Raw genomic sequence first — 14376 nt, forward strand, 5'->3', positions numbered from 1 at the left:
TGTTGGTTTACATGTTTGTTATTTAATCACCTCTATCTTTATTTTTTATAGTGCAATCAATAAATTAATAGTAAATTTTGAAAAAAAAAGGTTTAGGCTATTTAAGTAAACAAGGACTGATGTTTTTAAAATTAGGGTTAGGGTTACGCGCGCGCACTGATGTTTTACAGAGTCTCACTCCAGCCAAAGTCCCAAAGTTGGCAACCCTGTCTTTATAGGAGGTCCATTTTTTTTGAGCCAGTCGTAAATACCAGGTGACCAATTACACTGAAGCCAATGGAATACTTTGTCTTCACAATGCAGATTAGTGGAAGAATATAGTTACAGCATCGATAAGCAGCAGCATCAACTTAAAGGATTAGTTCACTTCAAAATTTAAATTTCCTGATAATTTACTCACCCCCACGTCATCCAAGATATTCATGTCTTTAGTATTTGTGGTTAAGAAGTATATAAACGTTTATATATATATATATATATATATATATATATATATATAAAATGACTGATGGTTTCGCTAGATAAGACCCTTATTCCTCGGCTGGGATTGTGTAAATTTGCCCTTTGAAGCTGCATTGAAACTGCAATTTGGACCTTCAAACCGTTGATAACAGTTGAAGTCCACTTTATGGAGAAAAATCCTGGAATGTTTTCCTCAAAAACCTTAATTTCTTTTCGAATGAAAAAAATTATAGTTGATGAATATCTTGGATGACAAAACAACATTGAAATGTTTAGACGCTCCCGTGTTTGTCACTTAAAGCATTTTAAAAGTGAATTCTACCCAGTGAAAACTAGTAAACTACTTATGGGTAATAGAAAAAAAAAAGCTTGTGTTGTTGAGTTTGTGAACATTTCAGAGTTGAATTAACTTAAAAAGTGAACTCCAGTAATTTGCTCCAGTTAAAGGCAACTTAAAAAAATTCATGTAATGATTACAGGTAGTCTTTTTAACTCAAGCACTCTTGTCAAGGCAACTAAAAAATTATTAGCATTTAGCAATTTTTCATCTCCATGTTTGATTTTCAAAGCTAACTACATGATATTAACATTATTTACAATGAATCTTTAAATGCGAAAGACCCTGGACTTCAGATAATTGATAAAATAAAAAAAAATTGAAAAAAAATGCCCTCATCATTGTACATTATTGTAATATTATGATAAAAATGCTTCCAAAATCCAAGCTCAGTCATGTATTTCACTTGCCTTCATACAGACACTGCACTTGACTTGACTATGTTCAAGTAGTCCTGGAAAGAAAAGTTGAAAACAACACATGAAAAGTCTTTCCTTCCGAAATGGTTGTTTGGAGAGAGTTTAATCTGGGCCCACTGTTCAGAAGATGATGTCGGGGTTCTGTTTTGGACACTCTTCATACAAAGCATGTTGTGACTTCTCAGCCGTAGCGCTGGAAGGCAAATGAGGGCAAAGATCAGCCACATTTCATGTGTATGAGCTTTAACTGTGATCTGCTCTGAATAAAATATGTTCTAAATAAAATATTGTGGTTTTCTTGAGGTGCTTAAATAGCTTCGTTGTTTTGATCTGTGGTTTGTTTTATCCAGCCTTCCTTTTTCTTTTCTTTTTTTTTTTTTTTTAAAGGAAGGGAAAAAACCCAGGCAGAGAAAACCATTTTTAAAATGTCCCTGCTGAAGGGGCTGGCAACATTTTAGAGTCCCTACTGTAAGTGTCAACAACTAACCACCACATTTATGTCAAAATAAACTACTCAAAACCACAAGACACTCATCAGTCTCCCAAAAGGTGTCTGACCCTTAATAAAACACTGTAAACTGCAGGAATTCACATTTATGAAATCTCCAAGAATAAATGAAAACTAGGCCCAGGTGGTTCTCTCGTATTGCGTAAGTTGCTTACGCTACGGGTAAAGTTGTCCTTTCTCGTTGTCCTTAATTTTGTATTTATTGTCAACGCAGCAGCCAGCAGACCATAGCAGGCTGTATAAGCGTGCTCATTGGCTGCCCTGCGGCAACTGCAGCAGCCTACCAGTGAGCCCTGCGTGACGTCACGCCCAATGAGGGCGCTTCGCGCCCTCCACGCGCCTCAGCCCGCCAGAATGGGTGTGGCTAGCGTGTATAAAAGAGGGGCTCACAGGCTGAAATTCTGATTTTCATGTCTTCAGCGAAGCTCTACGCATCGCTGGACTCTGAGAGAAGCCGCCGCCGTTGAATTCAGTGACCAGCAAGCTTAGGACAGCGCCTGGAGAAGCCGGCCGTCTTCGCCACCTTCAGCCTGCCGTGCCTGCTTCGCTATCCGGCGTCATATCCTTTTTCTGCTGTGTGTGTTCGCCGCTGCGACACACATTCTGTCTAAAAGAGAAATTTCCTACGAGGCGTTGTTTCAAATGCCTCGCACCTCTCTCCCCGCTTTCTCTCTCCCTCTGTTCGAGCCGCGCAACTGCGCCGCTCACTAGGGACGTTAGAAGCGGATGGTCACGGGGCTAGCTTCCTCGCGTTCTCGCCCTCTGTTCGAGCCGCGCAGCTGCGCCGTTCACAAGGGTTGGCAGAAGTGGACCGTCTGAGCTAGCTTCCTCGCGCTCCCCCTCTGTTCGAGCCGCGCTCACAAGGGATGTCAGAAAGCGCACGGTCACGGGCTAGCTGCCTTTACGTTACAAGAAAGCTACCCCGCTGGCGAAAGGAGAAAAGAGTGTTTAGTCCCGTCGAGACCGGACCAACATATTTCTCAGTCCCCTCTTTAGCTCAGGCGACTGGAAATACCATTATTGCAGTAAACAAGCCTGTTATAATACACGCACGCCTGCAAACTAATGCTGACGCAAAACACGCGCTCTCCCCCGCTGTTCGAGCCGCGCAAACGGCGCCGCTCACAAGGGATATCAGAAACGGACGGTCACGGGCTAGCTTCCTTTACGCTACAAGAAAGCTACCCCGCCCGTTCGCGCGCGTCACTCACCGGCGAAAGGAGAAAAGAGGTGTTTGGTCCCGCCAAGGCCAGACCAACCTCCATTTCTCACACATTTCTCAGTCTCAAGGGATGTCAGAGCGGACGGTCACGAGCAATGTTCAGTACCGCGTGCCTCACTCACCGGCGAAAGGAGGAAGAGAGTGTTTTAGTCCCGCTGCGGACCAGCCTCCAATTCTCACACATTTCTCACACTCTAAGTTCAGGCGGCTGGAAATACTAATATTGCAGTAAACGAGCCTGTTATAATACACGCACGCCTGCAAATGAACGCCGACACATAACATGACGCTCGCTTATAAGCTCGCGCTACCAAAAGCTTATGTGTTCTCCCCCTGTGGCTCAGTGGCGGAACGTTAGGCTTTTGTGCCAGAGACCCGAGTTCGAATCCGAGTCTGGCGGCAAATAAAAGTTATGCTGTTCACTTCTCCGAGCTCGCGGCCAGCTTTCTTACATACAGAAAGCGAACCCGCCTCTTGCACCCTCCCATTCACAGGATGGTGCTTGAGTATTTTTGAGCGTCTAAACATATGAGCTGTCAAAGCATTTCGCTCTGTCAGTCCCCTTAAAAAGGTGACTGCAGATGTGTATTTTGCAACCAACGAGCGCGTTATACAACCCGCTCGCCTGCACCCAAACACCGTCTTTACGGCACCCCCAAAAAAAAAGAAAAAAAAGAAAACGCTCTGTCAGTCCCCGTTGTCATGGCTACTGCAGATGTTTACCTCGCAGCCAACGAGCCGGTAAATCAACCCGCTCGCCTGCACACAACCGCCGTTATCACGGCGACCCAGAGAAATCTCAAAAAGAACATAATGTCTGGGTGTCCGGCTCACGCCGCATGTGTTTCAAGTGTAGAAAATGTGCCCACGTTTCTGTGTTCACCCCTACACACAAGCACTATAAACCCCGTGTCTCTCTCAGAGCCCACTCTCTTAAAGCGGACAAAAGCCGCTCGAGTGTTAGATGCAGGTCACGTGTCCACATCCCCGTGCCCACACCTACTCACTGCCCGCTCTGTTACACGGCCTCTCACTACCGGTCATATGTAAGTCCTGTGCCCCCCCTCGAGCGCTCACACATACAGACAAAAACTTCACGCCCGGCGCCACTTTTGCGCTCCGTTCCTTGCACAATATGTTCCCCATCATATGCCACCGGGACATTGTGTGTAAACCGGCCAGCCATCGCTGCATGCGAGCCGCCGTATTCAAGCACTGAGAGCGCGCGCACTGCGCCCACGCCTCCGAATCAGGTTCTCGAGTCCGCGGAACGCGGCAATCAGAGCCCGGAGGCCATTCTGCCCCTAGCCATACATGCGAAAGCGTGGGAAGCTATTCCGGGTGCGTCAGAATGGGTGCTGAGCACAGTAAGAGAGGGCTATTCATTGCAGTTCGCTCGCTCGTCCCCGCGCTTTCAAGTGCGAACCGAGACGAGAGTGAATGGGGAAGTAGCACACCTACTTCGTGCAGAAATAGCGAAACTTCTGTGCAAAGGGGCTATATAACCGGTACCCCCTTCTCTGAGCGAGTCAGGCCGTTCTTTACGGCCGTTATTTCCTCGTGCCCAAGAAGGACGGAGCTCTCAGACCGATCTGAGATATTTGAACGAAGCTCTTATGAAAAGACCGTTCAAAATGCTTACAACCAGACAGATCCTCGCGCAGATTCGCCCGAGGGACTGGTTTATTTCCCTCGATCTGAAAGATGCTTACTTTCAGATCCAGATAATACCCCGTCACAGGCCATTCTTGAGATTCGCCTTCGACGGTCGGGTATATCAGTACACCGTCCTGCCGTTCGGCCTGTCTTTGGCACCCCGCACATTCAAGTGCATGGACACGGCTCTCGCTCCCATGAGAGCTCAGGGCATGCGGGTTTTGAACTATGTGGACGATTGGCTGATTCTAGCACAGTCAGAGGAAGAACTTATCTCTCACAGTACAGTGCTTCTCAGCCACCTGGAAAGCCTGGGTCTCACGGTCAACTGGACCAAGAGCTCATTACTACCCAGTCAGTCAACCTCTTTTCTGGGTTTGGAACTGGACTCTGTGGCAATGACGGCCCGGCTGTCGACACAGCGTGCGCGCCGTATCCGATACCTGGCTGCGTCTTTCCAGTTGGGCAGCGCCGCACCTCTAAAAACATTTCAGAGGATGCTGGGTTGTATGGCATCAGCTGCAGCAGTGCTTCAGCTGGGTCTACTGCGTATGCGCCCGCTACAACGCTGGTTGAACGCTCAAGGGCGTCCGGCGGCATACGAATCAGAGTGACTCAGAGCTGCGTTTCAGCACTGGGACCCTGGTTAGCGGCCGACTGGTACCAGCGGGGAGTGACAATGGGAGCCGTCTCGCACCGAAAAGTTATCTCGACGGACGCATCCAACTTAGGTTGGGGCGCTCTTTTCGAGGGCAAACCGGTCTTTGGCCTGTGGTCAGACCAGGAGAAATGCCTCCACATAAACTGTTTGGAGATGATAGCAGTCGAGAACGCGCTCAAGCGCTTCCTCCCATATATACGGGACCTCCACGTGCTAGTCCGCTCAGACAACATGTCCGTGGTGTCCTACGTGAACCGACAGGGCGGTGTCAGATCCAGGAATCTCTGCAAACTGACAGAACGCCTTCTTGTGTGGGCTCATCGCTCGTTGCGCTCGCTGAGAGCCGCGCACGTGCCGGGCCACCTGAATGTCGGCCCAGACAGACTGTCCAGAGACAACATTCCCCCGGGAGAATGGTCCCTGCACCCCCAGACAGTCCAGCCACTGTGGCGCCTGTTCGGCAGGGCGGAAGTCGACCTTTTTGCGTCGAAAGACAACGCTCACTGCCTGACGTTTTTCTCAAAGAGCGAGGACGCGCTGGCCCAAACCTGGCCCAACCGCCCGCTGTATGCTTTCCCTCTGATCTCGCTGTTACCACAGGTGATCAAGAGGATCACGGAAACGCGCCACTCAGTGCTCCTCATAGCCCCGCGATGGGAGAACCAAATGGTTCATACAGGGATAAAAAAGTACCCCATGTGTAAAATGAAATACTCTGCTGTATCTTTAATGATGTGGGCCTAATTTTCTGCCAGAGGTCCTGGACATCTTGTTCAGATACATGGCATCATGGATTCCATAATGTGATTTCCCCCCCCACTTTCAATTATTTTACTTCAATAAAAGGTTACATTTTTGCATAAAAAAAAAAAAAAATATATATATATATAAAGGATAAACAATGCAGATTTATTTTTTACAGCCATCTTTGATCATATTTACGAAGGGGGCACATAATTCTGTATATAAGCAAATTATATATTATTATTACAATGATTTTTGTTTGTTTGTTGTGAACTAGCAATCAGTAAGCTGGCCAGTTTCAATTGCCTCATTACTCTCTCCTTTATAAAAAGTTTTGGGGACATATGGGGTGTGAAAGATACAGAAAGATACGGAATTTGCCAAAATTCTTTATGGAAATGGCTTACAGGCAGATTTCTCTTCTCCATATTGGATGGAAACGACAGCAAACATTTTTATACTCTGTTGATAACAGAACATAATAATTAATAATTATAACATAATAATAATTGATAACATTTGGTAGATGATGGTTATTGTGGAATATAAAAACAAAAATTGTTGATGTCTCATCTCACAAATAGTCATTTAATCTCACCTAATGCAATGATGCTGACACAGTATTCATTTAAAGAATAGTATGTTTGAATTCACAGTATAGAATTGTAGGTGAAAAGAATTTGAGTGTCACCATTATGTTCCGTTCATAGACTTTCAGTTGTTTTCATTCCTCACTTGTGTTTCCCTGTTTGTTTCCCGCCACTAATCTGTTACCATGGACACTGATCACTTCCTCACAGCTGCCTGTCCTTTGTGTTAATCATCACTGTGTATTTAAGTTCCTGCCTGTATTCTGTTTATTGTCCGGTATTGTTTGTTTGTGTTTCACATGCTGTCTCACCTGTTCACGTGTATCCTGTGTTTCTAATATTAAAGAAAGTGTTTGAAGAACTATTAAAGAACTACTTTCATCTCCGTCTTCCTTGCTACGAGCCGTGACATTGAGTGAAGATTCTTAAGTACACATACGATAGATACTTTACTATCCCATGAGGCTACAAGAATTGTGAAAGGAAGTGACAAACAATCTTGTCATGTGGGATACTTGAAAGATGGAACTGGTGTTCAATGGTAGCACAATGTAGAGGTTGAATTTAAAAGAACAACATCCAAAAACATGAATAGAATAAGCCGTCATGAAAACCTGGAGCTATCCAGTTAACATTAAAATAAATGACACAATGTTTATCTGTAATGACATGTTGTTCCTACTTCCAAACAGAGATGTCCGGCAGAATGACAGCCTCAGTTACTTATTTTTTTCATTGTATCTTTTTTCTCTATAAAAAAGTGAATAAAAGAGCCTAAAATTTCCTTTTTTGATTCACGGAGGAGGGGAAGTCACACAGAATGAACTCATTTTCATGTGCTTTAATTAATTCAGTTAATTATTTAATACGAATTATGTTACATACAAATTGTTTGTAAATAAACATTATAGCTTTTAGCCTATAATGTGGTGAATTCATGCAAAAGTTGCCAAAATATTTGATTAATCATTATGATAATCATTACATAAATAAACACCCTTTGTCTACTTCATTTCTCAAATTAACAAAGCTTTTATACAGCTTATATTTTAATCTACGGAGCCCAGCACATGACATGCGGGGAAAAAATGACCACATTTTACTAATCCGTTCCATCATTTTATGTAAATCATGCGCAAAATATACAAATTTGTTCACTCGTTTTACTAAATCATGGCCATGTTGTGATAATTCGTTCCCTTCTTTTAGTCAAATCAAAATGAGGCATAACAAATTAGTACAACGTGGCCACGATTTACTAAAACGAGGTCAAGTCAAGTCAAGTCAAGTATATTTGTATAGCGCTTTTCACAATACAGATCGCATCAAAGCAGCTTCACAGTATTAAATTAAAATAATACAACAAGGTTTGTTTCTAGTGGAATTTATTGATAAAATCAAATTAGATATCCCCAGAATATCCCCAACTGAGCAAGCCAAAGGCAACAGTGGCAAGGAACCGAAAAACTCCATCAAGTGACCTAATGGTGTCCTAAAACTCCATCAGGTGACCCAATGGAGAAAAAAAAACCTTGGGAGAACCCAGGCTCAGTCGGGGGCCAGTTCTCCTCTGGCGTTTATTAACTAGAGGCCGGATTGTAATTTGAACTGTAAGATTAAAAATATTATATGAATGCCTGGCTGAAGAGATGCGACTTTAATCTAGTTTTAAACTGGGAGAGCGAGTCTGAGCAACGAACAGTATCAGGAAGGCTATTCCAGAGTTTTGGAGCTAAATGTGAAAATGCTCTCCCTCCTTTGGTGGTTCTGGATATCCTAGGTATGACCAGAAGCCTTAAATTAAGTGATCTTAAAGAGCGCGATGGATTATAGGGCGATAGAAGATCCGTTAAATAGACTGGAGCTAAGCCGTTTAGGGCTTTATAAGTCAGTAGCAATACCTTGTAATTAATACGGAACTTTATAGGTAACCAATGCAGTGATGATAAAATCGGTGTTATATGATCATATTTTCTTGATCTAGTAAGAACTCTAGCGGCGGCATTCTGGACTAACTGTAGCTTGTTAATTGAGGATGCAGGACAACCGGCTAATAAAGCATTACAGTAATCTAGTCTCGAGGTCATGAATGCATGAACTAACTTTTCTGCATCAGAAACTGATAGCATATTACGTAGCTTAGCAATATTTCTAAGGTGGAAAAAGGCGGTTTTTGTAACATAAGAAATATGATTTTTGAAAGACAGGTTGCAATCGAGTATAACACCCAGGTCTTTTACTGTAGAGGATAAAGTAACAGGACATCCTACTATATTAAAGTTGTATTGCGAGAGGTTTTGCGGGTGGTTTTTTGAACCGATAAGTAGTACCTCTGTTTTGTCTGGATTTAATAAAAGAAAATTACGCGTCATCCAATCTTTTATATCGTTAACACACTCTGTCAATTTGGATAATTTAGCGTTTTCATCTGGCCGTGATGAAATATATATTTGAGTGTCATCAGCATAACAATGGAAACTAATTCCATGTTTCCTTATAATATTTCCAAGTGGCATCATATATACTGAGAATAATAGAGGGCCTAACACAGATCCCTGCGGCACTCCATAGTTTACTGGAGTCTTGATCGATTTTTCTCCATTTAAACAGACAAAATGGTAGCGGTCAGATAAGTATGATCTGAACCAGCTTAATGCTTGTCCTTGAACACCAGTATAATTTTGTAGTCCATCTAAGAGTATTGTGTGATCTATAGTATCGAACGCAGCACTAAGATCAAGTAAAACTAATATTGAGATACAGCCTTGGTCAGAAGCTAAAAGTAAATCATTTGTGATTTTAACGAGCGCAGTTTCAGTGCTATGATGCGGTCTGAATCCAGACTGAAACTTTTCATAGATATCATTTTCTTGCAAGAAAGAACACAATTGAGCGGACACCACTTTTTCTAATATTTTAGACATAAATGGAAGATTTGAAATGGGTCTATAATTTGCTAGGTTATTATGATCTAATTGTGGTTTCTTAATGAGAGGTTTTATAACTGCCAGTTTAAATGTTCTTGGAACATGACCTAAAGATAAAGACGAGTTAATAATATTGAGGAGAGGCTCGTCCACTACAGGTAACACTTCTTTCAGTAGCTTAGTTGGTATAGGATCTAATAAACATGTTGTAGTTTTAGATGAAGTGATAAGTTTATTTAACTCTCTTTGTTCTATAGTTGTAAAGCACTGTAATTGTTCTTGCGGGGTGATAATTGAGGCTGAATTATAAGGCGCAATTGAAGATTGAACGTTTACAATTGTGGTTCTGATGCTTTCTATTTTCTCAGTGAAGAACTTCATAAAATCATTACTACTAAACTGTAACGGGATATTTTGTTCGGGTGACGTCTGTTTATTTGTTAGTCTAGCCACGGTGTTAAATAAAAACCTTGGATTATTTTGGTTATTTTCTATTAGTTTGCGGAGATGCTCAGCCCTGGCCGCTTTTAGGGCCTTTTTATAACGTGACATACTGTCTTTCCACGCGATTCTAAAGACCTCTAAATTAGTTTGTTTCCATTTACGCTCTAAAATACGGGTTTCTCTCTTTAGAACATGCGTAGTATTGTTGTACCACGGTGCTTTAATTTTCTCTCTCACCTTTTTTAATCTAATAGGTGCAACAACATCCAATGTTCTAGAGAGAATAGTGCTCATAGTGCTAGTTAGTTCTTCTAGTTCATCTGTTTGTTTGGGTTCAGGCAGCAGCTGAGACAGATTAGATAAGCAATTTGAGAAATTATCTATGGTGGATGGAAGGATTGTTCTGCCTGGTTGATAACGCTGCGCCGCATGACATATTACAGCAGTACGTAATATGCAAGTTACCATGTAATGGTCAGTGACTTCATCACTTTGCGGTATAATATCTATATCGGTTGGATCGGTTCCATGTGATATAATTAAATCGAGTGTATGATTAAGACGATGAGTTGGTCCGGTGACGTTTTGCTTGACCCCAAATGAATTTAATAAATCTGTAAACGCAGCCCCTAACGCATCATTTGGATTATCTACGTGTATGTTAAAATCTCCAACAATTAATGCTTTATCGACATTGACTAATAGGTCTGAGAGAAAATCTGCAAACTCTTTTAGAAAATCAGCGTAAGGCCCAGGCGGTCTATATACGGTAGCCAAGGCTAGAGATAATAGGGATGTTTTTCTAACATCTAAGAGCGTAACATTTAGTACAAGTACTTCAAACTAAATAAACTTATAACCCGCTTTCTGAGTAACATTTAGAATATCTCTATAGATTGTTGCAACACCACCGCCACGACCAATCAGACGGGGCTCATGCTTATAGGAGTATCCAGGAGGAGCAGACTCATTTAGACCGAAATAATCATTTGGTTTAAGCCAGGTTTCAGTAAGGCAAAGTACATCGAAGCTATTATCTGTGACTAATTCATTTACAATAACTGCCTTAGGTGTGAGTGATCTAATGTTTAGAAGACCTAACTTTAGAAATTGTTTTTGTTTACTAATAGCAACATTTTCTGTTTTAATAACAATTAGATTTTTCCTAGATCCTGCAGTAGATTTATTATTTGATCTCACTAAACGAGGAATAGACACGGTTTCTATGCAATATTCTACACAAGTATTTATATCAGTTAAATTGGTGCAGCAGAGACTATGATTTGGACTTTTGGTTACTAGTCAAAAGGTATTTAACATTTTGGAGATGTTATCCGACAGAAGATCTGCTCCGAATCTGCTTGGGTGTAAGCCATCAGCACGGAAAAGCCTAGGACGCTCCCAAAACAGATTCCAATTATTTACAAAGAACAGTTTCTGCTCATTGCACCATGACATTAACCATTCATTTAGCGCAAATAATCTGCTAAACTTTTCATGTCCTAGTCGGTACGTGGGAAGCGGTCCTGACACTATGATCGTTGTTTCAGGCGATGTGCTGCGTACCGTATCGATCAGATTCCTGAAGTCTTTCTTCAGAATCTCCGTCTGGCGCATCCTGATGTCGTTCACTCCCGCGTGCAGGACAACAGTTCTGACGCGCTCGTCACCGTTCAGAATCTCGGGAACGTGAGTAGCGATTTCAGAAACACGAGCACCAGGAAAGCAGTGACTGTGCACCTTACTTTTACCTAACGTTGCGCGTACGTGCCGAACGATGGAATCGCCGATGATCACAGCATCGCGTTCTGTTTCGCGAAGAGGGGAGAAGCGGTTTTGTGTGGATAACTCGAAAACCGGGAGGGTCGGAGAGAGTCTTTGTCTAGACCTGACTCGCGTCTTCCGCTGCGGAACCACCCAGGCTTCGTGGTGGCGTGTTGGAGCCGGAGTGAACGAGACCACGGCTGATCGCGACCTCGGCGCTCGGGACCGATGTTGAGAAACGCACGGAGTAGACGAAGTCGGAGTCAGCGGGTTAGTAACGTTAATCACTGATTTGTGTGCATCGGCGCGTGATGTTTCAAGAGCTAACCGCCGGTCTATCAGCTCGGCTTGTCTCAATAAAAGGTCGTGGATTTGTTTCTCAACAGCTTCCAGCTCAGACTGCACCGCGTGCAGCTCAAATGTGTCCTCACCTGCACCAAAAGGTAGACTACTTACATCTGATATATTCGCCATTTTAACAGATGGACAGTAAGTTAGCAACGAAGCTACCAGTGATGCTATCAATATTAATACTAATGTATGACTGAAGTCTTAGATATAATCTGTCTTTTTAGTGGTACGGGTGTAGAGTAGACGCACGATAGGCGAAAAATGTTTGTAAGTGAGTGTTGAGAAGACGCGTTCAGCCGTGATCCACGGACGTAACCTATAGGAGTATCCAGCGTTGGATCACTAATAGGCTTGAGACACGTCTGCTCAACAGTCCGCGTTGTAATTTATGATTGAAGTCTTAGATATAATCCGTCTTTTTAGTGGTACGGGTGTAGAGTAGACGCACGATAGGCGAAAAATGTTTGTAAGTGAGTGTTGAGAAGACGCGTTCAGCCGTGATCCACGGACGTAACCTATAGGAGTATCCAGCGTTGGATCACTAATAGGCTTGAGACGCGTCTACTCAACAGTCCGCGTTGTAACTATGAGGGTTGAGCAGTAGTGCTTCTCAGTGAGGTAAAGTAGAAAATGTTTGTTGTAAGTTTAAAGAGTAAAATCAAGATTTATAAATCAAATCGATGGAGCTCCAAAGACAACAACGCGTTCAGACGCGACGCATGCGCATTCGAAAACAGGAAGTGCCGAAAGGGTTTTGGTTTTTAATAAAGGTATTTTTTAAAAAGGTAATTTATTTGGAGGTAATAAATTAGTAAATAGGGGACACGACTTACTAAACGAAAGAACGACACAATTTACTAACACGATATATATTTTTGTCCACATGTCATGTACGGGGCTTAATCTAACGAATGTTGGAAATTACTCACATTACTACAATCTAATGAATGAAAACATTAACATATTTTATATATTATAGCTCATGGCTCTGCAGTGTCTCACCTGACCCTGGGGCACTCCACATCCTCTATAGTGTCTGGCAGGGGATTATGGGCTGTCTCAGGCAGAAACATAGTGAGGGCAGCACCTATGAGCGGGCACAGGCCGAATACCACCATGGGGGCATGATGGCTGATGTTTCTCAAGAGGTAGATGATGGGTGCAATCACTCCACCTGCCCTTGCACACATCGAACCCATACCTATGCCGTTTTGTCTGAGAAAAAGAAAGACATGTTTCTGTATATCACATCTCAACTGCAAAACTGTATCCTCACCAGCTGGAAAATGTTGTGAGATGCAACACTAACTGCCAATCACAACATATTTGACTATACAGTTATGTTTAGCATGAGATCAGTTAAAAAATTTGAGAGTGGTGGTGCAGTAGTTAAGGATAAGCACTACTAACCAAACCAAAGTAGAGGCAACTAATGAACTGAGAGTCACTGTGTTTTTTATTGTGATGGAAAGTCTGATTCTTTTCCGGGAACTTTCAGACAGTTAATTTCAATCATTTACATAATTACACAATGATGTCACATACACGCAATTCTATTATTAAAGCAACCAATAATGACGTGAAACGCGGATGTGTTACATGTCTAAAGCATATATAATGAATAAACTAGTCTTAATCAACTCACCTTTTTACATAAACTATGAGAAACCATTAAAAAAAACCAATAGGTTACTGTTTGTAACACCGGTTGTCTGAAACATCGAGTGGAGAGATCCACCTATAGGGGAAGGGCATCCGTACCTCACCTCTGCAGAAGCATCCAATTGCACCAGTTCGGGCTTGACAGACAGGAGCGCATGCTCAATGCCAGGTATGGGACCAGGTATGAAAAGCTGGTCGCTCCTCCTGAAAGAGCTGGTTTGTTTAGTAAACCCGCAAGGCACGTACAGGACACAAAGCGTTCAACCTCTGATCCTCCGGAAGAGGGGAAAGGAGGTGGGCGTAAAGCTCAATCACTTTGCATGTGAACACTGGGAAGTATTTTGGCATAAAGGCCGGGTTGGGCCTGAGAAAAACCTTATCTCTGCTGAGAGAGAATTAAGAGCATGAGGAATAAACAGAGAGTAAAAGCAAATCACTGACACATTTGGCTGAAGCCAAGACCAGGAACAGAGCTGTCTTGAAAGACAGAAGCTTAAGGGAAATATTTCCCAGGGGCTCAAAAGGCTCTAGAGACAAAGCCTCCAGCACCAGGGAGAGGTCCCACTCTGGAACTGCTCTTCTAGTGACTGGAAGAGAACGGCGAGCGCCCTTCATAAATCTATGAATAA

General features: G+C 42.8%; 1 protein-coding gene across 1 annotated transcript in view; it reads right to left on the reverse strand.

The window, feature by feature from the left end:
- Positions 1–543: 543 nt before the first annotated feature.
- LOC311304383 (organic cation transporter protein) overlaps positions 544–14376 on the reverse strand; it is a 42849-nt gene continuing 29016 nt past the window's right edge. The window contains exons 9-10 of the mRNA XM_084431350.1: positions 13088–13300; positions 544–1411 (exon numbers count right to left, since the gene is read on the reverse strand). Of these exons, the coding sequence (XP_084287476.1) occupies positions 1339–1411; positions 13088–13300 (286 nt within the window). The 3' untranslated portion in view covers positions 544–1338. The remainder of the gene's footprint in view (positions 1412–13087; positions 13301–14376) is intronic.

The sequence above is a fragment of the Rutilus rutilus genome, assembly GCF_951802725.1.
Source record: "Rutilus rutilus genome assembly, chromosome: 15".
NCBI classification, from domain to species: domain Eukaryota; kingdom Metazoa; phylum Chordata; class Actinopteri; order Cypriniformes; family Leuciscidae; genus Rutilus; species Rutilus rutilus.